The sequence below is a fragment of the Rissa tridactyla genome, chromosome 4, assembly GCF_028500815.1.
Source record: "Rissa tridactyla isolate bRisTri1 chromosome 4, bRisTri1.patW.cur.20221130, whole genome shotgun sequence".
Classification (NCBI taxonomy): domain Eukaryota; kingdom Metazoa; phylum Chordata; class Aves; order Charadriiformes; family Laridae; genus Rissa; species Rissa tridactyla.
Window position 1 is genome coordinate 93,262,012 of NC_071469.1, and position 24,194 is coordinate 93,286,205.

The window sequence follows — 24,194 nt, forward strand, 5'->3', positions numbered from 1 at the left end:
GCCTGGGGGGGCTGGCGGGTGGACGGGAGCACGGCATTGCCTGTGGGGCTGGCTGGCACTTGGGGGGACGCGGGCAGCGTCACAAGGGGTGACCCAGCTCCGGCTCACCCCACTGTGCTTTGACACCTTGCAGGGCACCGCGGAGCCATCGGGACTGGAACTGGCCCCTCCGCCTCGGAGGGGGTCGCCAGGGTTCCCTCCACCCACCGGAGCATCCCACCAACACCCGCTGCCACTGGGGACTTGCACCCAGGCTCCGTCCCCACGCCTGGTACCGTGGGGCGACGTGCCCCGGGCATGACGGGCACCTGCCCGGCACCCTGACAGCAACGAAGGCAGCAACCGCCCTCGTCGCCCCGCTCCCCCCGCATGCCCTTCGCCCACGGGGCCGCCTGCCCCCCGTCGCGCCCGGCCGCCCACCGTGCCACGGCCACCATGGGTGAGGCCACTGAGCCGTCACCCCAGGCCCCGCTGGCCGTCCTCTCCAAGGTGGAGCTGCGGGTGAGCTGTAAGCACCTCCTGGACCGCGACACGCTCAACAAGTCGGACCCCTGCGTCCTGCTGCTGATGCAGTCCCAGGGCCAGTGGATGGAGGTAGGAGGGTGGGGGGTCACCGCCGGCACCCACCGCAGCGGGGCAGGGTCGGGGGGGAGGCTGTCATGGGGGACGTGACGGGGCTGGGCGCGGGGGGCTGGGCACAGGGTTTGTGTCTCTGGGATGGGGACAGGAGTAGAGATAGCTCCAGGGTGGCCGCGATGCCCACGGGGACGGAGACAGGGCAGGAGCCATCGCGCAGGGTGCAGGAGAGGGGGGCAGAGTCGGGTGCAAGGTGCAGGAGAGGATGGAGAGCAGGGTACAGGGTGCAGAGCAGGGTGCGGGAGATGGTGCAAAGTGGGGTGCAGGGTGCAGAGTAAGGTTCAAGGTGCAAGAGAGGGTGGATTGCAGGGCGCAGGGTGCAGAAGAGTCGGGTGCAGAGTTCACGGTGCAGGGTATAGAGCACAAGGGCCATGGGGCAGGGCTGGGCAGGGTCCTGCGGGACACTCGGCAGCGTGTGGGGACAGATGCCCGGGTCAGAGCGAGTGGCCCGGGGCTCTGGAAGGGCTGAGGAACGGGGTGCCCACGGTGCACGGCTCCAGCACGGCTCTGCTGCCCCGGGCTGGGGCCAAGGGATGCTTTGGCCACCCCTGGGGTGGATCAGGGCTTCTGGGCTGGTCTCGCCCTGCTTGGTGCCCACAGGAGCCATGGTTGGCACTGGGGCTGGCATTGGCATTGGCGCTGGGGCTGGGACGGCTCCTTCCCATCGCTCCCCATGGCTTAGCTCTGGGCTGGCGCCGGCAGCTCTGCGCTCGCTAATCACCGCTGCTCAGCCGGCAGATTTAGTGCTAAATCCCTCTGCGTGTAATCGACTCTGCTCGCCGGAGCCAGGGCGGGTGGCGAGGGGCCCTGTGCCAGCTGCGGGCTGCGGCTCCCCAGGCTGTGCCATGCCGTGCCGAGCCATTGTACCCGGCTGTGCCACGCTCCGTGTGCCGTCCCGTGCCATGCTGTGATGTGCCAAGCCATACCGTGCCGTGCCGTGCCATGCCATACTGTGCCATGCTGTGCCGTGCCATGCCATGCTGTGCAAGGGCCAGATCTAAGAGGGCTCCTCCTGGGCCACCTTTTGGAGGGATCTGAGCTGTCCCCTCCCCGTCCCTGCCAGCACGTGTCCCCCAGCCCAACCAGGACAGTGGCTGGAGCCGGCTCAGCTGCTGCCCACTGGGTTCGAGAGCCGAAATGGCCCTGGACATGCTGGCGGGGCTGGGAGTTGGAGCCCTGTGGTGGGGCTGTGGGGCCGGTGGTGCCCACGCAGGAGGCAGGGAGCTGCACGGGGTGGCCCTGCCAGCGCCGCGGTGGTGTGGGCTCGGCAGATGCTGCCGGACCGGGCGGGCGGTGGGCAGGGACTGGTGGGCTGGCAGGGTGCCCTGGCCAGGATTTGTCCCGTTGAGTCAACGCTGGCAGGGATGGGGTGCGGGGGAGGCTCCTGGAAGCCACTCGGCAGCCGCTGCCAGCACGGCCAGGAGATGGTGAGCACCCACCCGCCCGCCTGCACCACGGTGGCCAGTGACCCCTGCCCTTGGCCAGGGCGGGAGCGCAGGGGCTTGTCCCGGGCATCAGCCCATTGTTCCTACTTTAGCGGAGCCGTGGCAAACCGTGGTCCAGAGGCAGAGCATCCCCTCGAATTGACCACGGGGTTTGCCCGGAGCTCCGTAGGGAGCAGTGCCCTGGCACCTGGGGCTGGCAGTGCTGGCACCCTCAGGGGCACGTCTCCCTGCCCGAGCCAGCGCCGGGGCTGCCTCCAAATGCCATTCACCAGGAACAGGCAGGTAAATGCTGGTGCAGGGCTGGTCCTTCCCAGCAGCTGCCTGGCATCCCCCATCCCTACATCCCCATGTCCCTGCATCCCCATGTCCCGGTGTTCCTGCATCCCTGTGCCTGACTCCTGGCAAATGCTGGCATCCCAAGGTCCTGGGCAGCTCCGCTGGCCCCGGATCTGTCCCCAAGCCGGGCTCTGGCCCCACTGCCCCCCCCAGCCAAGCTCCTGCCATGCAGGTGGACCGCAGCGAGGTCATCAAGAGCAACCTCAACCCTGTCTTCGCCAAGATCTTCACGGTGGACTACTACTTCGAGGAGGTGCAGAAGCTGCGGTTCGAGGTGTACGACAGCCACGGGCACGCCGGCGTGGGCACGCACGACGATGACTTCCTGGGGGGCATGGAGTGCACCGTGGGGCAGGTGAGCCCGTGTCCCCCCCTCCCGGGGACACCTGCCGGCGGTGTCCCCTCCCCGACCCCTCGGCTTTTGCAGATCGTGGCGCAGAAGCGGGTGACGAAGCCGCTGTTCCTCAAGTACGGGAAGTTCGCGGGCAAGTCCACCATCACGGTGAGTGGCCACATCTGCACCGGGAGCGACACCAGGCTGAGGCATGCGAGTGGCACCGAGCCGGGGCACTGGGGTGGCACTGAGCTGGGGCACATGGGTGGCACCAAGGAGGGACCCTGGGGTGGCACCGAGCTGGGGCACGTGGGTGGCACCCAGCTGATGTGGTGCTGTGACACTGAGTGGGGCATGTGGGTGCCACCAGACTCGGGTACGGCATCGAGCTGGGACATGTGTGTGGCACTGAGCTGGGTCAGTGGGGTGGCACTGGACTGGCATTGAGCTGGGGCACATGGGGGCCCCCCCATGACCTTCCTTCTGTCCTAGCTGTCATCCAGCTGCCCCCCCGGGCCCTTGGGGGTGGGGAGGGCTCAGGGTCCCCTCTGATGTCCGCTGGCCACCCTGGGGGGTCCCCACCGTGCCAGGGAGGGCAGGGGGATAAAGCCCTGCCAGGTGCTGAGTGCCCTGTGGCCACCTCTCGTCACAGGTCATCTCGGAGGAGATCTCGGGGAACAACGGCTATGTGGAGCTCGCCTTCCGGGCCAAGAAGCTGGATGACAAGGTGAGCCAGGTCCCATGGGCAGGAGATCTGGGGAGGGCTGTGCAGGCCGGGTGGGCAGGACGGGCAGGGCAGACGGTGCTCTGCCTCACCCTCCCTCCTCCAGGACCTCTTCAGCAAGTCGGACCCCTTCCTGGAGATCTACCGCATCGATGATGACCGCAGCGAGCAGCTGGTGTACCGCACCGAGGTGAGGCCCCGGGCAGGATCGGTCCCTCGGCCGGCCCGTGGCCACCCTGGCGGCTGCCCGGCCCCGCTGAGCCCCTCGCCCCGCAGGTGGTGAAGAACAACCTGAGCCCCATCTGGGAGCCCTTCAAGGTCTCCCTCAACTCGCTCTGCAGCTGCGAGGAGAAGAGGAAGCTGAGGGTGAGGAAGGGCGATGGGGACCCCCATCCCTGCCGCGGGGGCATGTGTCCCACGGCTTCCCCACAGCCCTGCGTGGGCGGTGTGCCGGGGACCCCAAGCCTCTGGGAATGGCGACAGGGACGGTGCGGGTGCTGGGGGGGGTGCGGGTGCGTGGGACCCCGCCACGGGTGCTGCCCCGCCGGGGTTGATCCGTCCCCCCGCCGCAGTGTGTGGTGTGGGACTACGACTCGCGGGGCAAACACGACTTCATCGGGGAGTTCTTCACCACCTTCGAGGAGATGCAGAAGGCGATGGGGGAGAACAAGGTGGGCGTGCGGACGTGGGGACAGCCTGTGGGGTCACCCCTCCCTGCTGCCAGCAGATCCCGTTCCAGGAGGCACCTCCCAGCTCCTCCTCTGGTTTTGGGGCTGTTCCCCCCTCGCTGCCCCCCTCTTTGGGGAAGGGATGGTGGGTCTGGGCTCCTCTGGGGAAATCGGACGCAGTTGGTCTGGAAGGAGCCCATGGGCTGGCTGAGAGCGGGGGAAGGCGGCTGCACGCTGGGGCTGTGGGGCAGTGGGGTTATGGGGCTGCAGGGTTGTGGGGCTGTGGGGCTGGAGCACCATGGGGCTGCAGGGTGGCAGGGTTATGGGGCTGGGGGGTTATGGGGCTGTGAGGCTCAGGGTCATGGTGGGGGGTGCCGGCGCGTGGGCCGTGTCGCCGGGGCTGGGGGGCCGCGGGCAGCGCCGGTGCTGCGTGCCGCAGGTGCAGTGGGACTGCATGAACCCCAAGTACAAAATCAAGAAGCGCAACTACAAGAACTCGGGGGTCGTGGTGCTGCTGGACCTGAAGGTGAGCGCCTGCGTGCCGAGCTGTGCCATGCCGTGCCCAGCTGTGCCGTGCCCAGCTGCCCTGGGGCGGCGTGGGGCAGGACCGGCTGACACAGGTCCCTCTGGAAGATCCACAGGGTCTACTCCTTCCTGGACTACATCATGGGCGGCTGCCAGATCCACTTCACGGTGAGCAGTGTCCCCCCACCTCGAAGCTCTGGGGACCGGGCAGGGGCTCCGGCGCTGGGCCACCCTCCTGTCCCCATGGCAGGGGTCCGTGGGCAGCGCATCCCGGCTCCCCTGAGCCGTGGCTGTGCCGTGATGCTGGAGAGAGGGGCTGGCAGAGCCACCCAACCCCAAGAGGGACATGCCAGTGGCCCCGCTCACCCCGGGGGACTCACCACCACCACCACCCCTGCCAGGTGGCCATCGACTTCACGGCCTCCAACGGGGACCCCCGAAACAGCTGCTCCCTGCACTACATCAACCCCTACCAGCCCAACGAGTACCTCAAGGCGCTGGTGGCGGTGGGCGAGATCTGCCAGGACTACGACAGGTCGGTTGCTCCAGTGGGTCCCCCAGGGGCAGGACACCCCGGTGATGGCCACCCCAGAACCAAGACCCCCCGGGTGATGGCCACCCTGGTGCTGGCACTGCCGGGGCTGGGGCTCCTCACACCTCTTCCCTTGCAGCGATAAGAAATTCTCAGCTCTGGGCTTTGGTGCAAGGATCCCCCCCAAGTACGAGGTAAGGGGGCGGACGGGGTGCCGGGGTCCTGTGGGACCCCAGGGATGTGCATGTCCCTCCTGGTATCCCTTGGCCGTGGCTCCCCTGGGGGTCGGCAGGTGCCAGGGGCCATGGCGGGTGGGTGGGCACCGGCTGCCCCCTCCCCTCTATCCTCCAGGTCTCCCACGATTTCGCCATCAACTTCAACCCCGACAACGATGAGTGCGAGGGTGAGCCCAGCTCCGTCGGGGCCGGGGGGGGCCAGTCCCATGGCCCCCCCCTGTGCCAGAGTCTGGTGCTGCCCCCCTCACCCCTCACATCCCCCCACAGGCATCCAGGGTGTCGTGGAGTCCTACCAGAGCTGTCTGCCCAAAATCCAGCTCTATGGCCCCACCAACGTGGCCCCCATCATCTCCAAGGTGGCTCGTGTGGCAGCCGATGAGGAGAGGACGAAGGAGGCTTCGGTACGTACCCACTGCCAGTGGGGTCCAGGATGGGCTGAGACCCAATACGCTCACGCCACTTGTGGCTGCTCCTGTGTCAGAGACGAGCCCTTGTCCGGCTCCTCCCGCATGGGGCTGCAGCGGGGCCGGGCAGCTCCCCCAGAGCATCCCTCCCCCCCCCAGCAATACTTCATCCTGCTGATCCTGACGGACGGGGTGGTGACGGACATGGCAGACACGCGGGAGGCCATCGTCCGCGCCTCCTACTTGCCCATGTCCATCATCATCGTCGGGGTGGGCAACGCCGACTTCACGGACATGCAGATCCTGGACGGGGACGACGGCATCCTGCGCTCCCCCAAGGGCGAGCCCGTCCTCCGCGACATCGTCCAGTTCGTCCCTTTCCGGGAGTTCAAGAATGTGAGTGGGGCATCAGTGGTCCTCCCGTCCCCTCCTGTCCCCTCCCATCCCCTCCTGTCCCCAAGGCAGGACCAAGCATCGTGTCACGACATTCTGGTGCCCCATGGGTGCTGCTCCGCACGCCGGGGCGGGTGGGTGCCGCCATGCCCCGACTCACCCATCCAACCTGATGTCCCCTGGTGTCCCCCGTCCCGCAGGCGTCACCGACGGCCCTGGCAAAGTGCGTGCTGGCGGAGGTGCCCAAGCAGGTGGTGGAGTACTACAGCTACAAGGCCTTCCCGCCCCGCTGCCCCCAGCCCGAGACCCCCGACTCCAACCTCAGCTCGCCCCAGTGAGGGCCCCCCCCTGCTCCCTCAGCGTGGCGCGGGGACGGATGAGGTCCCCAACAGGTCCCAGCCCTGCCGCAGACCCCTCCTCACCAGGCAGGGGGGGCACCGGCAGCCGGCAGCGTGCCCCCGCTGGCACCTGGCCAGGGACACGGGGACGGTCCCGGTGCCCCAGTGCAGGACACCCCCCCCCTCCCCAACTCCACGCCGCCCGGGGGGCTGGGGGTCCCCAGCGGGCATTGCCCGGTCCCCGTGGTCTGTGCCCCGCAGCCTGTTCCCGTTCTGTCCCCGCTGTCCCCCTCGTTCCCCGCTTGTCTGTCGCTGTGACATCGTTTGGAGGCTGCATGATGAACCCCCCCCGCCTCCGGCGTGTGGGGGACCCCCCCCCAATAAAGCAACCAGCCCCGTGCCCGTGCCGTGTGCTCTCTGGGCGCCGACAGCAAACCTCCCTGAGGGTGCTCAGCGGGGCGCGGGCAGAGGGACGGGCAGCTCCCGGGTGCTGCCCGGCCCCCCTCGCACCCCTCACCCTGACACCCAGCCCCGGCCAGCGGCAAGAGCCGAACGCAGCCCCCAGCCCCGGCTGCCATACGGGCCGCTCCGGCTGCCCCTATATTTCGGGGAGTTCGTGACTGGCAGCGTGCAGGCGAGCGCCGGCGCTTTGCAGCTGCAGCACTTTGGAGCAGCCGCCGCTTTCAAGTTGTGCCGGAACGTCCGCCCGCCCCGCTGCGCCGCGGCCCCGAAATCCAGGCCACGGGAGCGGGAGCGGAGGCAGCGCCGGCACCCTCCGCATGCCCCTGCCCAGCACATTGCCTCTGCCACGTGCCACGTGCTGTGTGCTGCGTGCCATGTGCCGTGTGCCGTGTGCCGTGTGCCGTGCCATGAACTGTGGGTTGCATGCCATGCGCTGCGTGCCACGTGCTGTGCCATGTGTTGTATGCTGCATCCATACAGTGTGCCACGTGCCATGTGCCATGTACTCTGCCGTGTGCTGTGTACTGCATGCCATGCGCCGTGTGCCGTGTGTCATGCGCTGTGTGCCATGTGCCATGTTCTGCATGCCATATGACATGTTCCAGATGCCACGTGCCACATGCCATGTGCCACATACCATGTGCCGTGTGTTCTATACTCTGCCACGTGCTGTGTACTGCATGCCATGCGCCACATGCCATGTGCTGTGTGCCATACGCCATGTTCCAGGTGCCACACACCACATACCATGTGCCATGTACTTTGCCATCTGCTGTGTACCACATGCCATGCGCCATGTGCCATGTGCTATGTGCCACATGCCATGTTCCAGGTGCCACGTGCCGCATGCCATGTGCTGAGTGCCAGTGTCATGCACTGTGTGCCATTTTCCACGTGCTATGTGCCACATGCTGTGTGCCATGTGCCGCCTGCTGTGTGCTTCATGGTATCTGCTCTGTGTTACACCACGTGCCACCCCCTGTGCCCTGTGCCATGTGTCATGTGCCGTGTGCCGCATGCCATGTGCCACGTTCTGGGCCATGGGCCGTGTGCCATGCTGTGCCGTGTGCCATGCTGTGCCATGTGCCGCGTGTGGCGCACTGGGCGCAGTGCCACGCTCTGCCACGTGCATCACACCGAGTGCCGTGTGCCGTTTGCTGCGCCGAAAGCCGGGTGCCGTTCGCGGTGTGCCAACTGTCTCCTGCCACGTGCTGTGTGACACTGCGCCGTGTGCCGTGTGTCGTTCACCCTGTGCCATGCGCTGTGTGTCACCATCCTGGTGCTGGCAGAAGCTCTTGGGGAGGTGACGTCCACCGGGGTGGGGTGTGACCCAAGGCCACCACAGGGACTAAAACTGGGACACAGGGCAGCTGTGACGGGGTAGGGGCCGCCCAAGAGCCCGCCATGCGGGTGCCACCGAGATGGATCCCGGGGCCAGGGATGCGGCCGGCACCCTGGGGGCTGTCACAGGGGTGCCAGCCTGTCCCCGTCCGTGCAGCCGTGTTGGCTCACCCATCCACCGGCACAGCCACGCTGAACCGCCGTGCCCCTCCAGCGCTGCCCACCGCCGGCACCCTGCACGCAGGCAGAGCGCGCTGCCCGCACCGCCCCGATCAACCCGCGTATTTATAGCTCCTGATTCATCTCCCTGTAAAGCAGGATAATAGACGTCGCCATAGAAACCCAGCGCCTGACGAGCCTGCGGATGCAGCCGGCCCGCGGCGCGGGCAGGGGGCTGCCACGGCACCCTGCTCCGTGGGGACGGCGGGTGCAGGGGGTGCCCATGGGGCTGGGGGTGCCCAGCGTCGCCGAGCCTGGCTGCACCCCCCAGCGGGGCAGGCAGGGCCCCGGTGCCAGCCAGCATCCCCAGGGAGGGTCTCGCCATCTGCCCCCCGCTCAGCCGAGCCCTGGCGAGGGGTCCTGCTCATGCCAGGGCCAAGCCCTCGCCCCCCCCTCCCCCCGCCATGGCACTGTGCCACACTGAGCTGGCAGGCGCTGGTTAATTAAGCCAGGGGTTAATTATTGACAGTGCCTGTGCTTCCCAGGTGGCTTGATAGAGCAATTCCTTGGAGCGTGGCAGGAGAGCGGCTGGGGGGGGGGCTTAGGGGGCTGCCAGCCTGGCACACCACAGGGTGCTGGGGGGGGGGGTAGGCACAAGCCCCTGGGTGCAAACACCCCAGGAGGGGAGCTAGGCGATGGGGGGGGCATCCAGCCAGGCCGTCCAGGCCACTGCAGCCCCCCCAAAAGCATCATGAGGGGTGCACTGGGGCAGGGTGGGGGGAGAAGGTGTCTGGAGGGCGTTGCACTGGGGAAGGCAGAGCCCGGTTTTTTGGGGGGGGTGTCTCTGGGAGGGTGGTGGTGAAGGAGCCGGCTCCGTGCCACAGGCTCCGCTGGCAAACACCGGAATGGTGCCCCGTGCCGTGACGCCACCCCAGGGCCCCCTGCGCTGCCCAACCGGCCATTGCCCCCCACCCGCAGATAATGTCCCCCGGGGATGGGTCCCCACCCTGATGGGGCCCCGATAATGCCGGGCGCTTCCCGCCAGCGTGCCGCTTCCCACCCCACGCCCATGGGAACAGGCTGCCTGGCTGGGAACAACAATAAATATTTATTTCCCCAGGGCAGGCTGGGCAGAAGGTGGGGGGTCACGGCCGCGCGCCCCCACCCCAGGGGAAGGAAGGCCACAGGGATGGCCACAATGTGTGGCCAGAAAAGTCCCCCATCCCTGGGGGGTGTCAGGCAGCTAGTGTCCCCCCACCTCTCCCTGCGGTGGGACCCCCAGCTGCGCCGCAGCCCCGGCCCCTGCGGCGATGGATGGGGCTGTGTAAGTTATGGGGGTGCTGGGGGCTCCCCATGCAGGGTGCCCCCCCCGCAGCGGGGCTCCGCAGGCAGCAGGGCAGTCGTGTTGTGCAGTGGCAAGGCCAAGTGCTGCCGGCCCCCTCCGGCCCCCCTCAGGCCATGGGCCAGCGCGCGGGCAGCTCCGAGTCGCCCATCTCCTCCTGGTAGAGGCGGTTGAAGAGGGCGTTTTGCAGAGGGGAGAAGTGGTCGCGCCAGTCCCCCACCACACCTGCGGGATGGAGGGGACGGGGTGGCGGGGGGGGTGTCTGCAGCTGCAGCCCGCACCCCCGTGTCCTCCCCCACCCCGTCCTCCCCCCATACCTTTCCTCATGAAGCGTCCCTGGCTGTGGTCCATGATTTCGGAGGGGATGAGGGAGTAGTTGGCCATGGCGTTGTCCCGCATGGCGACGAAGCTGCAGTGCTCCTCCAGGGCTGCCAGCGTCTCCGGTCCCAGCGGGCAGCCCAGGAAGGCGCTGAGCCGCTGCGCCGTGCCGCGCAGGTCCTGCGGCGGAGGGGACGGTCAGCCCGGGGCAGCTGGCAGGGACGGGGACAGGGATGGGGACGTGCTGGGGCTCACCTGGTGCAGCTCCTCGTAGGTGACATAGAAGATGTCCAGGAGCTCCCGCTGGCCCAACCAGCCCTTGACGTGGTCAAACCAGGAGCCGTAGTGCACTGGGGGGAGGCGGGGAGTTACGGGGGGGCCCTGTGGCTGAGCCCCGGCACCCCAGGGACCCCCGGCCCTTACCTGTGCCCTCGAGGAACTGCGTGAGGAAGGTGTCGAAGGAGCCGGGGTCGGGCAGGAACTTGGCCAGGCGGTGGAAGTGGTAGAAGGAGACGGCAACATCCTTGGGGTTCCTGGCCACATAGATCACCTTGGCGGGGGGGGGAACGGTGTCAGCTCCACGGCCGGGGGGGATTCCACTCCGCCCCGCTCAGAAAGCCCCTGGCAATCACCCTGGCTGCGGGAAGCCCCGTGGGCACGGAATGCCCCTGCGGGGACCCCCCCGGATTGTCCTGACCGCCCCCCCCTCACCTTGGCCTTGCTCTGCTGCAGGGCGGGGGCCAGGACGTGGGCAGGCAAGTGGGTGGTGATGAGCCGGCGGGTGGCCGTGTCCTGCAGCGCATCCCTGAAGTAGATCTGCTCCAGCCAGGGCGCCCGCTCCCAGTTGGGGATGGTCTTGGCTGGCAGGACGTCCCCGTGGCTGAAGAGCAGCGTCAGGATCTCCTGCATCCACGTGGTGCCTGGGGAGGCGGCTGTCAGGGCAGCGCCAGCCCGGCACGGGGCACGGCATGGTATGGCATGGCATGGCAGGGCTCTCAGCACGGCATGGCACGGCACAGCATGACAGGGCTCAGCACAGCATGGCACAGTACCCTATGGCACGGCACGGCACGGTATGGCACAGCACGGCAGGGCTCAGCACAGCATGGCACAGTACCCCATGGCACAGCATGGCACGGCACGGCAGGGCTCAGCACAGCATGGCACAGTACCCTATGGCACGGCACGGTATGGCACAGCACGGCAGGGCTCAGAACAGCATGGCACAGTACCCCATGGCACCATGGCACAGCACCATGGCATGCCAGCACCATGGCATGGCACAGCACGGCATGACAGGGCTCAGCACAGCATGGCACAGTACCCTATGGCACGGCACGGCATGGTATGGCACAGCACGGCAGGGCTCAGCACAGCATGGCACAGTACCCCATGGCACGGCACAGCACGGCACCCCATGGCACAGCATGGCACGGCACGGCAGGGCTCAGCACAGCATGGCACAGTACCCCATGGCACCATGGCACAGCACCATGGCATGCCAGCACCATGGCACGGCACAGCACGGCATGACAGGGCTCAGCACAGCATGGCACAGTACCCTATGGCACGGCACGGCACGGTATGGCACAGCACGGCAGGGCTCAGCACAGCATGGCACAGTACCCTATGGCACGGCACGGCATGGCATGGCATGGTGCAATATGGCATGCCATTGTATGGCACAGCACGGCATTGAACGGCTCGGCACGGCATGGCTTAGCACGGCGTGGGCTCAGCATGGCACAACGTGGCACGGGGCAGCAGCTGGGACCCCCAGGGCCACCACCAGTCACACCAGTCTGGGGTTGGGGACAGGACGGGGCTGGGACAGGGGAGGGTGTGGGGGCGGCTGCCCCCCACCTGCAGGGCAGGGGTTTTGGGGGGGAGGGTGGGAGCCGACGGCTGGGGCTGGGCTCCCCTCTGCTGTGCCCTGAGGGGCCAGTGGCCGCTGGGCTGCGGGGACAGGGTGATGCCCTGCCCAGGGAGCAGCTGGCACCGAGCCTGGCCACCTCCCAGCCACGCAGGCAGCTCCCGGTCCTGCCGGAGAGCCGGGGGCTGCGGGGCAGAGTCTGTCCGTGCCCCCCCCCCCCCGCCACCAGCCTGGGGGTCCCCAGTGCTGCCCCACTGACCCCACCACCCACCCACATGGGTTCCCTCCCCGTGCCCCATCCCTCTGGGACCCTCCTCCACCCCCCCGGCCCCCCACCTGCCCCACCGTCCCTCACCCGATTTGGGGTAGGTGGCGATGACCACGTCGGTGGGGCGGAATTGGAAGGTGGCGGCGAAGCTGAGGGAGTCCTGGGTGTGGAGGTGGCCGGGCAGGGAGATGCCGGCAAAGGTCTCGGTCACCTCCATCCGATCCATGGCCCGGCCGCTGCAGGGGACGTGCCGAAACCGCCCTTAAATAGCTGGAAAAGAGGAAGCCGTCCCGGCGCGAGGGGGCCGGGCTCCCCCGGCACATTCCTGCCGGGGAACGGGGGATCCGGCTGGGGCCATCGCCGGGAGAGCGCTGCCTGCGGGGCCGGGGGGCTGCGGGACAGCGGGACGGGGGTCAGCCCCACGCCGTGCCCCACGGCCGGGCTCCCCGTGGCCGGCACCGTGCCGGAGGAAGGAATTCCCGTCCCGGCGCGCCCCGGGTCAAGGAGCGGGGCTGGTCGTCTCCATGTGGCTCCGTCCCATTCCCAGCAGCCCCGCGGTGCCTCTTGCCACACGCGACACCGTAGCCACCGCCGGCGCCGAGGCCACCGCCATCCCTAGCCGGGGTTCCCCCACCGTGGGCACTGGGCCACAGGACTGACGTGTGCCTCAGTTTCCCCACACGCGACGCTGCAGCAGGACCGCAGGAGCCGGGGGAGGCGAAGCCCGGCACACATGGGACACCACCGGCAGCCCCACGCCAGAGCCGTGCCACCCCGTCTGCTGCCCCCCGTCCCCTCCATGGCGGGATGGCCACACCACAGAGCCGCAGGGTACGCAAGCGCTCAGCCGCTCCCCAGCGCCCGACGCCATCTGGGGTGGCCGGAGCCCGTCCCAGCCCCGCCGCCAGCACGCAAGCCGGAAAACATATTTCACAGCCATTGCAGGCAGCAGCTTCTCGAGCGTCCCGGGGCCGGGGTGAGCGAGGGACAGGGGTGCCGGGCCCTGCCTGTCGGCAATGGGGGTGCCGGCGGTGCCAGCACCGGGGCCGGGGGTGCCGGCGCTGGGGAGGTCGAGGCGGGGATGGGACTGGCACTTTCCCAGCAAAAATAAAAATCTGGGCTGCATTAGAGGGGCCGGGAGCGTCACCGCAGCTATGCGGAGAAGCCCCGGCACAGCCCTGCCAGCCGGGGCCGGGCTGGGGGAGGCTGCTGCCGCTGCGCCGCCCCAGTGCCCGCCGTGCCCAGGCGCTGGCAGGGCCGGGGCGCAGGGCAGGCAGGGTGGAGTTACGGCTGCGGATTCTGGTTATTTATTTACGGCGAGAGGGGATGGACAGTGATCCGGGACAGCCATCCCGGTGCATGCGCTCAGTAGGCTCGCGGCGGCAGCGGGTCACCCCGGTTCAACCCCCAGCGGCACCGAGTGGGCCAAGATGCCAGGTGGGAGCGTGGTGATGGCAGTGCTGGCACTGCGCCTGCTCCTGCCCTGCACCGGGCAGCATCACCGGGAGGAGGCCGAGCGCATCATGACCACCACGCCAGTCATCGACGGGTGAGCAAAGGTTGCCTGGCCCCGCGGCATGATGGGACACCCCGGCAGGGCTGCGGCTCTCGGCACCCTGAGAAAAACCCCAGCCAGAAAACCCCACCAGGGACAGCCCTGCCGGGTGATCCCCGTGCCGGGCACCCTGGGGCCATGTAGCCGGGGGGATCCCCGGCGGTGCAGCTTGGCTGGCAGCGGGCAGGGTGCTGGGAAGCCGGTGGCCAGGCTGCCTCGGGGGAAGTCCCCACTTGGGGCAAATGGGTCATGTCCTAAGGGATGTCCCCAGTCTCGTGCCAGAACCCGCAGGAGGCTCAGGTCCTCCGCGGGGTCCCCCATGGCACCATCCCTGTGCCACAGCAGCCTGGCGCAGGGCGGGGGGAGCCGGAGGATGTGGGGACCGTGACGCAGGAGGGGAGAAGTGGGAGCTGACCCCTGCGTCTGGCCCCCAGCACTTCCCCATGATACTGCTGGGTGCAGGGAACTACATGGCAGTGACACATCCCCATGGTGGTGACATCCCCGCGGTGGTGACAGCGATGTCCCCGTCAGAGGAGTGCGGGGCTGGCTCCCCCGCGTGTGAGGGCGGAGTGGGGATGGCGAGTGGAGGGGTGCATGGAATTGTCCCTGGCCTCCCCCTCAGCTCCCCCCCAGCCAGGAAAGGGTGTCCCACATGGAGCTGTCCCCTGGGAGTGACACATCCACGGCTCCTGGCCGGAGCCGCTTGGGTGGCTCTTGGCAGAGAGTACAGATGGGTGGGCAGATGGACCGGTGGGTGGGTGGATGGATGGTGGACGGACGGACAGACGGATGGATGGGTGGACAGATGGAAGGATGGACAGACGAGTGGGGAATGGGTGGGCAGAGAGACAGGGAGATGGCAGGTAGGTGGGCAACCAGGAGGCCGGCTGGCCGGAGGGGCGGCCGGGCAGAGAGCCCCTCATCCCCGCTCTCTCCCCTGCCCAGGCACAACGACCTGCCCTGGCAGCTCCTCAAGAGGTTCAACAACCAGCTGGGGCTGCCGGAGGCCAACCTCACGACGCTGGACGGCACCCACACCAACATCCCCAAACTGCGCCAGGGGCACGTGGGCGGGCAGGTGGGACGGCGAGGCGGGAGGGAGCAGGGGGGTGGGCAGCGGGGAGGGCAGCGGGGTGGGCAAGGGGCACTGGGACGGGGAGAGGGCACCAGGGAGGGCAGCGGGGTGGGTGTCAGTGGGCATGGGGCCAGGGTCCCGACGCTCACCGAGTGCCATCGGGGGCAGTTCTGGTCAGTGTACGTGCCCTGCGACACGCAGAACAAGGATGCGGTGAAGCGCACGCTGGAGCAGATCGACGTGGTGCACCGCATGTGCGAGCTCTACCCCGAGACCTTCTCCTGCGTCGTCGACAGCGCCGGTGAGCGGGCGCAGGGCCGGGACGCAGGTGTCCTGGGGGCCGTGGGTGCTCTGGTGCCCACCCTGGCTGATGCCCCCCACCCTCCCGCAGGCATCCAACAGGCTTTCCAGAACAAGAAGGTGGCCAGCCTCATCGGGGTGGAGGGCGGCCACTCCATCGACAGCAGCCTGGGCGTCCTGCGCACCTTCTACCGCCTGGGCGTCCGCTACATGACCCTCACCCACAGCTGCAACACCCCCTGGTAGCAGCCCCTGGGGGGGCATGGGGACAGGGATGGGGTGACATGGCCGGCATGGAGGGGGGACGGGGCATGCAGCCAAGCAGGGATAAGCGACTGTGGGTCCACCCTGATGCTCTCACCGCTCCGCAGGGCTGACAACTGGCTGGTGGACACTGGGGACGATCCGCCTCTGCACAATGGCCTCTCGTCCTTTGGGAAGGTGAGCGGGGACAGGGTCAGTGGCAGCACCTGGGAGCAGTGGCTGGGGCGGGGGGGACATGGTACCAGCACCCACCAGCCCCACGCTGGGTTGTTAAGCCCAGCAGCGAGTGCCCTGAGTGCATGGTGTCCCCCCATGCAGTGACATGTCCCCTTGCGCACCCCTCACCCGCCCTGTCCCCGTCCCTATCGCCGTTCCCGCAGATGGTGCTGGCGGAGATGAACCGCCTGGGCATGATCGTGGACCTGGCCCACGTCTCGGTGGAGACCATGGAGGCTGTGCTGAACCTCTCCAAAGCCCCCGTCATCTTCAGCCACTCCTCTGCCTTCAGCCTCTGCCAGAATCGCCGCAACGTGCCCGACGACGTGCTGAAGATGGTGGTGAGCACCGGGGCACGGCCGCGGGCAGGGAGCAGGGCTGGCTGGGGGGCCACGGGGCTCAGGACCACCTTTCCCCCAGGCCTCCACGGACAGCCTGGTGATGATCAACTTCTACAACAACTATGTGACATGCAGGGACACGGCCACGCTGGCCGACGTCGCAGGTGAGGCGGGCACCTGGGCAGGTGGGGGGGGGGTGGGTGACAGTGTCCCCCCGACCCTGCTCATCCCCTGCGCACCCACAGATCACATGGATCATGTGAAGAAGGTGGCCGGTGCCCAGTACGTCGGCTTCGGCGGGGACTATGACGGTGTCACGAGGTAAAGCGGGTGACGGGTGCAGGACCGGCTGTGTCGGTGGGACATGGCAGCGTGAAGTGGGAGGTGGGTGCTACCGGGCTCGGCTGCCCCTGGCACAGCTGCGAGCTGTGGGGTGGCACAGGCTCCCCACCGGCCTGGAGGACGTCTCCACGTACCCCGCGCTGGTGGCCGAGCTGCTGGCCAGGAACTGGACGGAGGCAGAGGTGAAGGCAGCCCTGGCCGAAAACCTGATCCGTGTCTTCAGGAAGGTGGAGGAGGTGAGCGGGGCACGGCAGCACTGGGCGCAGGGAGGTATGGGGCATGGGGACACATGGGGCATGGGGACACATGGGACAGCAGAGACCAGCGGGACATCAGGATGCATGGCACTCAGTGATGTGTGGGGACGTGAGGTGGCACAGTGACACACGGGGCAGGGGGACGAAGGAGGACATGGGGACATGCAGGGCTTGGGAATGGCGGCACGGGGACATTCAAGGCGACAGGGGGCTGTACGGGGCACGGGGACTGCCCCTCGCTGCGGGAGCCCACCCTGTCCCCCATCGCAGGTGAAGGCGAACCTGCAAGGCACGGCTCCCCACGAGACGCCCATCGCCTTCGAGGAGCTGGAGGGATCGTGCAGGACCCCCTACGGGTACACCGACGGCGCTGGCACAGCCCGGCTCCCGCCGGCAGCCCTGGGGCTGGCGCTGGCCCTGCTCCACTCCCTGCTCTCCTAGCATCCGGCACGGCTCCCCCCGCAGCTCCTGCACCCTGCCCGGCAGGATGCTGGCAGCTGGACCGGTGGCTACCAGGATGCATCCAACCCTGGTGCCTCTTCCCGCCTGCGCACCTGCCCCGCGAGCGAAATAAAGCCGTGCTTCCAGCACCGCCGGCAGCGTGCATCCGCACCAGGACCCTGCGGGGACCACCAGCCCCAGACCCATTGCCCTGCTCCTGGCTGGAGGCGATGAGCCACCCCGGCAGGTCACTGGCCGCCCTGGCAGGTCACTAGCCACACCAGGACCCCACCAGCCACCCCGGCTGCACAGCCCCAGAGGGGCAGAGGCATAGTGGGCCGGTGGGTGCCCAGCCCAGGGCACTGGGAAGCTGTCACCGCACCGGGAGTGACACATTGCTGCAACACACGGCCAGGTTGGCTGTAGGGCTGCCTCCGCAGGATGCTTACATTAATCATTAGCTAATTAATTGGCTACTCAATTATCGTCTTAGCAATTTCCTCTCACATTTGGGAACAGCCTGTCTTCTAAGCGGAGGCGGCTTTGGGCACCAGGAAAACAGGCAGGAGAAGGAGAGCCATCTTCCTGTGGCATTCGCAAATTGGCTGAGGCACAGAGCCCCGTCTGCCAGCCGGGTGCCGGGAAGGGATGGGCACGGAGAAGGGATGCGCCCGGTCCCCGATGGGATGGTGAAGCTGCTGTTGGTGGGTGCCGCTGGCAGGACCAGGGTGGAAAACATTGGGGCTCCCTCCATGGGGCAACGACCAAGGGCCAGGGAATGCTGCAGAGAAGAGCACAGGGAGCCGGGCAGCCCAAAAACCACGCTGGGGAAAAGGAGCTCGACTTGAGCTGGCTGCCCTGGACTCCCCGAGCCGGTGTCGGCCACACCGGAGCCATGGCAGCTCCCGCTCATCCCGGTTCCCTCCTGGCTCAGCTACACGAAGGGGAACGGTCCCTGCAGGGGAAGCATGGGGGGGACTCATCAGGGCTCCTTCTGCTCCAGCACCCCAGAGGTGGGGACCCAGAGCTCTGCCGGTGACTGCTTCCCTGCCCCTGGGCAAGAGGAGGCAGGGAAACTGCTGGCCGCCTCCTCCTCCTCACCTCAGCCCCATGGCACTGGGTTTTCTGTCCCAGGCAGGGGACAGGGCACAGCCATCACGCTGCTCCACAGGCAGAGGGGACCACAGACCCCCCCCTCCTTTGCATCTTAAGCCCCAGAGACACCACCACGGATGTTCAGGGATTGTTTATTTAAAATAGCAGAAGGTAATGAACGTGAGGTTGGAGAAGAAGAAAAAGGCAAATGAGACAAGCTTTAAAAAAAAACAAAACCACAAAAATGAAACCACAGAGAAACATCACACTGAAAGAAGGAGCGTTTCCAGGGGCAGGGACTCCCTGGGCCGCAGGGCACGTCCTGGCCCCCAGCCCCACGGGTGGCACCCACGCATGGCACCCTGCAGGGCCAGGCTGCCCGGCCCCGCAGCAGGGGGGCACAAGATCCAACGCTCCACCATGCCCAAGTGATTTTGTGGCCCAAAGCCACCTTGTCCTCCCGTGTCCCCACCCCTCGTCCCCACCACGGCACACCTCGGGGAAAAAGGTTCTGACGGTCACTAGACACACGCTGCCAAGGCCACTGAACTCAGAAGAAATAATCAAGACAGCGAAACGTGTTTGTGTTGCAAGTGCTGGGGAGATGGCCCCTGGCCCGCAGCGAGTCCTGCCCCACGTCCGCGGGGGCAGCCCGGGAGGTCAGCCAGCGCCGGGGGTGGGAGCGAGCTGCCTCCCCCCGCCGCTGCCCTTCCCTCTCAGCACAGCCCAGCGCAGCGCAGCAGCTCGGCACGCGTTAAAATTCCCTTTAAAAGTGATGAATCAGAGCTGCCCCGCTGCAGCGGGCCCAGCTGCCCGCCCCTGGCGGCGCACAGCACAGCTCAGCGCTGCCGGCCCCGGCAGCTGCACCGCGCTCGCTCACTTACAGCCTGCAGAGAGAAGGTTAAAGTTCCTCCTTGTGAAAGGCAAAGGAAACTACATTTCCTTCCCGGTGCTTCCCATCAACCCAGCAGCTCGGCAGTGCCTGGAAGTCACGGAGAAGGGGCACAGAAAGCTTCAGTCCCAGGGGAAGGCCCCGAGGGACAAGCAGCCACGTTTCCCCAGAAGCAGTGGGAGGAGAGGGGACACGGCCGTGCCCTGGAGGCAGCCCCCGCTCATCCAGCTCGGTCCCACACTCGGCAGGCAGCAGCACAAAGATGCAGCAAGATGGGGACAGCAGAGAGAAAATGGCAGCAGACATCCAGGGGACGAGCCACAGCCAGCGCAGGCAGACATACTCTCAGGATGGTTTAGCATTTACTGTCACACCCATCCGGCTGGGGAACATCTGGGGACAAGGCTGCGGCCACCACAGCTGCAAGCCTGGGGGTGGAAGCTGCTGCAATCCACTCCCAGCTGCTGGACATCAGGCTGGGACCGGTTCCACATGGGAGGTCAGGGCCTGGATAACCATTTCCAGACCACAGCGTCTGGAGATGTGGAACGCGTGGATTTACATGCACGCACACACGGGGCAGGATGAGTGTTTCAAAGGTCACTTTGTGGTACAGAGCTCCAGGGAGGTCTGGCCCAGCAGGACAAGGAGCGAACGATGGGCAAGGTGAAGTCTGCAAACAGGGAACCCAGCTACGGCTCGGGAAGGTCACTCCAAGGGAAGAGATGCCACGGCATCACCTCCCCTTCCTGCAAGGCACTAACCTTCCCAGAAACACCACAGCCGGGAAACCAACCCTTCCCAAACCGCTGCGAGAGGAAGGCGGCCCCGTGGGGATCTCCCTGCTCCTTGTAAACAGCTCCTTGCTGCGGGCCCTGAGGAAAACACAACCCACAGCTCGGAGACCCGGTCTAAAACAGGTAACAAAGGTGTGCTACGCACGGAGGAGAGTCAGGCGAGCAGCACCCCAGAAGATACAGCCACCCGCCTCCAGGATTCCTTTAGTGTTAAATCAAGAGCGGGACGTTGCATCGTGGGACACTGCCAGAAACCAGCAGCAACCCTCAAATGAAAAACACCCTGAAATCAGAACCAGCAAAGCGTTCCTCAAGCCCAGAGAGAGGCCGTCGCTGCTCAGAAACCCCCTGCCAGGATCGCTGCCTGCTCTGGGAAAAGTTGTCACCGTCACACCCCAAAAGAAGAGTCTAAACGCAGGCAGGCAGGGCTGGGGACGTGCTGCTGGAGGAGGGGATGGCCAACTCCGCCTGGCCAGTGGGTCAGAGCAAGGACGTAGCAGAGGTGGGGAAGGAGTCCCGGGCCCCTCCACCCCACACGCCATACCACCAAGTGCAGGGCAGCAGTCCACAGGGGCGACGGGAGACCTTAATTCCGCAAGGCAGCCAACCTGGAAGGGAAAGCACGAGAGGGAACAGGCATGAGAGCGGCAGGAAACAGCTGGCCATTACTCAGAAGGACCCTTCAGCCAGCGTGTGCCGGGAATGTCTCCACCCGGAAACCTCTCTCCTGCAGCAGAGGTGCAAGAAATCCTACTCTGGAGCACACGGCTATGGCTGCCTGGGGTTAACATGGAGTATCCGTCATCAACGCAGGAGGGGTTCCCGGCTTCTCTTCTGGGTGCCCTGACACTGCAGCCCCCCTGGTCCCTCTCCCAGGGTCACCCCCAACTCTCACGGCAGCCCACCGCAGCCTCGGGGCTGTCCCCGGATGGACCCCGGTGGCAGCTGCGTGGGGAGCAGCAGGGAGGGACCAGGGAGAGGAAGCTCATCAGCTTCTCCTGGGGCAGTTCCAGGGAAACAGCCTGTTCCCGGAGCTATTTGAAGGTCAGCGCCAAGCGTTCCCGGAGCAACAGCAGCTGCGTGAGGGCGAGAGCAGAGCAGGGGGAGACTGTTCTGCACCTCGTCAACGAGAGCTCGCTGCTGAGTGCCAGAAGCCACCCCCGTCCCCAGGCCCAAAGCTCCAAACAGCCACTCGCCTGCCCTGCGCAGGGTACCACGGGGACTGCCAGGCTCTGGCTTGCCTGAGCGTGAGAGGGGGCTCCCCACCCACTCGGCCTGCCGTGATGGGCTAACTCATGCCCTTCATATCGGTGAGGGATCTCTGGGAAGGATTCAAACTGCCTCGACACAAGGCAAAGGACCCAGGAGAGAACAAACCTCCGCGACAGCTGGTCTTCCTGGGTGCGGACTGAGCTCTCCCCAACTGCCGAAGCCCCCTCGGGGAGCTGGTTGAGCTGGTCCATGATCTCCAGGCCGTTCTCCTCTGCGATCTGGACGATGAGGCTGTCCACCTGCTCCTGCGGCGTGGTCAGCGTGGTAGCGGAGCTCATGGAGTCCTCCATGACCTACAACAGAGACAGCCTGTCACTCTGCCCCACAGGCAAAGCCACCAGCCCCCTTAGCCAGAGCAGCCTCCACAGCATCAAGCCTGACAGCAGAGCTACAGCAAAGGGGCACAAGGTCCGGTTCTGCCCCAGACCCGCTCTGAGCAACGGCTTGCTATGACACAGGGACAGTCACCCTCCCTCTTATCCCTGTCTGCTGCGTTCGCCTCTTTGCACAGCAAGCTCGCTCCTCCGTCAGGCAACAGAGCTGTGTCTTCCCCAACATCTCTCATATCCCTCAAATGCAGAGAACACAACTACGTGAACAGCTCGGGGGGTTTCCCACACCGGAGGCTGGAGTCCCCGAGGGAAACAGAGCTCCTGACAAGCAGGGGTTACAGCTGGGACCCGGCGCTCTCCCAGGAAGCAGCACATTACGGTTCACAGAGACAAATCCACCCTCCCAAATCCATCAGCTCCCAGCCCTCCCGGACCCATCAGAGGCCACCAGCACTTACCGACGTATGAACATCCAAATTCTGAACTTGCTGCTCAAATTTATCCATCACCGCTGACACTTTCTGCAGGTCCATGGAGCTCAGGGCTTTGTCCAAGGCCTTGGTCACCTGGGCCATGTTTTTCGTCACCTACAAGAGGAGATTACTTCACCGGTACTCCCCAAAAGTGAGGTACCTCACTGTCGAGAGTAGAACCCAGGTGAGCGACAGAGAAATCAGTATTTCTGATGCTCACAGCAGCACTACGAGGCAGGACAGTCTGCCTGCTCACCAGATGCTGCAGCCAGCTCTACGCAGGTTCAGCCTGGCTGCGGGTTTCTCCAGCCACGTGCAGTCACTGAAGACCTCGGGCACCGCTCCTGGCAGAACAGGTCCCAGCCCACCACCCTTATACATGCCATGAGGCGAGAGACTCGAGCCTCTCCCTCTGTGCAGCCACGGGTTAAGGACTTAACCCAAGCCTCCGATGAAGCACCCCCGCTGAGAAGCCACCCCAGACAGGCTCTTCACAGGCTGCACCGCAGCAAGGGGGTCCGAGCTAACTACAAAGCTTGGTGGGATTCTTTCCAGGGATAGGGAAGTACGTACAAGGTGGTTCGAGGTAGCGAGAGGGGAACAGCCAATGTTCACTCTCTGCAGAGCACAGACCAGTCTCAAAGCCCCATGCCCACGCAGAGGCTCTTACCCCCTTCATTGTCACTGCTGTCTGGACCTTGGAGGCCACCGCATCCACCCGGGAAGACATGCGGAGCCAGTTAAGCCCCTCATTCTTCTTGCGGATGGCATTCTCTGCATAGACGCGAGCGCACTCCACATTTTTCTGCTGAAGGGCCTGGAAAGGCAAAGGGCAAGCACTTGCACGGAGAATCCACACAGATTTATAAATAAGCACGCTCTGTTTCTGTCTTAAGAATTTTCCACTAGGAAAAAGCTCTCTTATGACCCTCAAGATACTGAGCACGCCCCTGAGTGGGAATTAAATTCCTCTCAGTGTTGCAGGGATGCACCGCATCCACCCGGCAGATTTGAGAACTGAGGGTGGGACTCAAAACACTTGGAGGCTGAGCTGACGTGTGCAGCAAGGCCTGGGGAGGGGAACCCGCCCCCTTCCCCAGTCCCTTGGTGGAATACAGCAGGAAGGATCCACAGCTGCCGGGCACAGGCCGGCCTCTCACCCACCTTTTTAACTTTGGCTTGTTCGGCCTTAGAGTCTTTCTCAGCTTTTTTAGCGAGTTTCTCCAGCTGCTTCGCTGTGAACTGCGGAGAAAGCAAAGGGTTAGTGCCAGGATACAGCAGCGCAGAGCCAGGGACCGGGGCGAGCAGAGCCCCCAGCTGCCTCCCCCACCCAGCAACAGCGGCCGCGGCTGCCCCGAGCCTCTGGCCGCGGGAGGGTGCCGGGAAGACGGAATGCCCCGAGGAGCGGAGCCTCTCTGACCACACCGGCAGACTAGGAAGTCCGTTTTCCCTGCTTCTGAGAAGGGAAGCACCGGCAAAGGCCCGGGAACAGCGGCCCCGGAGGACAAACCCGGCTAAAGGGCTCCCTCTTCCCGCAGCCGCCGGCATCGGTGGGGCTCCCGCGGCCGGGAAGGGCAGAGCGGCAGCAGCCCCGCGCCTCCTAGAAAACGCATCTCCGCAGGCCAGCGCCTCCTGCCCCGACGAGGCGTGAGTCAGCGGGCGGAGCGGTCCCCAGGCTCCTCACGGAGAGGTGGACGCCGGCACCGGCCCTCCGGGACGAGCCGCGGGACCGGAGACACGTGAGGGAAAGGAGGAGGAGGAGGGCCCGCCGGCACCCTCACCTTCAGCTGGAAGAGCGTGTCTGGAAGAGAAGGAGAGCACAGCCTCAGGGACGGCGCACCGGGGACAATGCCGGGGCCAGAGGCCGGGCACCGGGGCTAGGCCTAACCCCGGGGCCCCAGCCGCAGCCGGCCGCCACTCTCGGCACGCCCCCGGCCCCACCATCAGGACAAACCCCCCCACGTCCGAGCCGGGGGCGGCGGAGCACCGTTTCCCATCCTCCCGCTCTTACCGTCCATCCTGCCCCGCCGCCGCTTCCGGGTTCTACGGCCTCCGCTTCCGGGGTGCGCGCGCGCCCGGTTCTCGCGAGAGTGCCGCCCGGGGCGGGGGAGGTCACGTGGGGCGGGGTCGGCTGGGAGGGGGCGGGGCCACATCAGGGACGGAGGCGCGCAGGGGCGGGGCCGTAACGGGGCGTGGTCAAAAGAG

At 66.5% G+C, this 24,194-nt stretch overlaps 4 protein-coding genes across 5 annotated transcripts; 2 read left to right on the forward strand and 2 right to left on the reverse strand.

Moving 5' to 3' along the window:
* Positions 1 to 369: 369 nt before the first annotated feature.
* On the forward strand, positions 370 to 6,642 carry CPNE7 (copine 7). 2 transcript variants are annotated; one of them, XM_054201191.1, is made up of 15 exons: positions 370 to 594; positions 2,590 to 2,772; positions 2,845 to 2,919; positions 3,404 to 3,478; positions 3,582 to 3,665; positions 3,752 to 3,841; positions 4,048 to 4,173; positions 4,583 to 4,669; positions 4,777 to 4,836; positions 5,070 to 5,203; positions 5,340 to 5,394; positions 5,552 to 5,603; positions 5,704 to 5,837; positions 6,000 to 6,236; positions 6,434 to 6,642. In XM_054201191.1, exons 1-15 carry the CDS (start codon positions 370 to 372, stop codon positions 6,569 to 6,571), a joined length of 1,755 nt encoding a protein of 584 aa, XP_054057166.1. In that variant the 3' UTR covers positions 6,572 to 6,642. The 2 variants fall into 2 exon arrangements, with proteins under 2 accessions (XP_054057166.1, XP_054057165.1); XM_054201190.1 differs by having other exon boundaries at positions 4,048 to 4,146.
* Positions 6,643 to 9,633: 2,991 nt separating this feature from the next.
* On the reverse strand, positions 9,634 to 12,985 carry LOC128909471 (sulfotransferase 2B1-like). The gene is made up of 6 exons (XM_054201188.1): positions 12,422 to 12,985; positions 10,905 to 11,113; positions 10,617 to 10,743; positions 10,449 to 10,543; positions 10,193 to 10,373; positions 9,634 to 10,100 (listed from the first exon to the last, which is right to left on the reverse strand). The coding sequence occupies exons 1-6, from the start codon at positions 12,558 to 12,560 to the stop codon at positions 9,985 to 9,987; spliced, it is 867 nt and encodes a 288-aa protein (XP_054057163.1). The 5' UTR covers positions 12,561 to 12,985; the 3' UTR covers positions 9,634 to 9,984.
* A 678-nt stretch (positions 12,986 to 13,663) lies between these two features.
* Positions 13,664 to 17,375, forward strand: DPEP1 (dipeptidase 1). The gene is made up of 10 exons (XM_054200519.1): positions 13,664 to 13,883; positions 14,838 to 14,970; positions 15,136 to 15,268; positions 15,359 to 15,509; positions 15,639 to 15,708; positions 15,912 to 16,088; positions 16,168 to 16,252; positions 16,334 to 16,409; positions 16,531 to 16,666; positions 16,958 to 17,375. Exons 1-10 carry the CDS (start codon positions 13,765 to 13,767, stop codon positions 17,126 to 17,128), a joined length of 1,251 nt encoding a protein of 416 aa, XP_054056494.1. The 5' UTR covers positions 13,664 to 13,764; the 3' UTR covers positions 17,129 to 17,375.
* A 984-nt stretch (positions 17,376 to 18,359) lies between these two features.
* On the reverse strand, positions 18,360 to 24,105 carry CHMP1A (charged multivesicular body protein 1A). The gene is made up of 7 exons (XM_054200520.1): positions 24,001 to 24,105; positions 23,771 to 23,790; positions 23,154 to 23,231; positions 22,660 to 22,806; positions 21,975 to 22,103; positions 21,290 to 21,477; positions 18,360 to 20,520 (listed from the first exon to the last, which is right to left on the reverse strand). The coding sequence occupies exons 1-7, from the start codon at positions 24,005 to 24,007 to the stop codon at positions 20,499 to 20,501; spliced, it is 591 nt and encodes a 196-aa protein (XP_054056495.1). The 5' UTR covers positions 24,008 to 24,105; the 3' UTR covers positions 18,360 to 20,498.
* Positions 24,106 to 24,194: the final 89 nt, after the last annotated feature.

What these genes read in the sequence shown, in the direction of transcription:
- CPNE7 (XM_054201191.1), top strand. Translation starts at nt 370, where the DNA reads ATGCCCTTCGCCCACGGGGCCGCCTGCCCCCCGTCGCGCCCGGCCGCC. An exon ending in GCTGCCAGATCCACTTCACG is followed by an intron (nt 4,837 to 5,069) that starts GTGAGCAGTGTC and finishes CACCCCTGCCAG; the next exon opens with GTGGCCATCGACTTCACGGC. An exon ending in AGAGGACGAAGGAGGCTTCG is followed by an intron (nt 5,838 to 5,999) that starts GTACGTACCCAC and finishes TCCCCCCCCCAG; the next exon opens with CAATACTTCATCCTGCTGAT.
- LOC128909471 (XM_054201188.1), bottom strand. Translation starts at nt 12,560, where the DNA reads ATGGATCGGATGGAGGTGACCGAGACCTTTGCCGGCATCTCCCTGCCC. An exon ending in CGCCACCTACCCCAAATCGG is followed by an intron (nt 11,114 to 12,421) that starts GTGAGGGACGGT and finishes CCGCCTCCCCAG; the next exon opens with GCACCACGTGGATGCAGGAG. An exon ending in TGCAGCAGAGCAAGGCCAAG is followed by an intron (nt 10,744 to 10,904) that starts GTGAGGGGGGGG and finishes CCCCCCGCCAAG; the next exon opens with GTGATCTATGTGGCCAGGAA.
- DPEP1 (XM_054200519.1), top strand. Translation starts at nt 13,765, where the DNA reads ATGCCAGGTGGGAGCGTGGTGATGGCAGTGCTGGCACTGCGCCTGCTC. An exon ending in CTGCGTCGTCGACAGCGCCG is followed by an intron (nt 15,269 to 15,358) that starts GTGAGCGGGCGC and finishes ACCCTCCCGCAG; the next exon opens with GCATCCAACAGGCTTTCCAG. An exon ending in CACGCTGGCCGACGTCGCAG is followed by an intron (nt 16,253 to 16,333) that starts GTGAGGCGGGCA and finishes GCGCACCCACAG; the next exon opens with ATCACATGGATCATGTGAAG.
- CHMP1A (XM_054200520.1), bottom strand. An exon ending in AACAAGCCAAAGTTAAAAAG is followed by an intron (nt 22,807 to 23,153) that starts GTGGGTGAGAGG and finishes TTGCCTTTCCAG; the next exon opens with GCCCTTCAGCAGAAAAATGT. An exon ending in GAAGACCAGCTGTCGCGGAG is followed by an intron (nt 20,521 to 21,289) that starts GTTTGTTCTCTC and finishes TTTCCCTTCCAG; the next exon opens with GTTGGCTGCCTTGCGGAATT.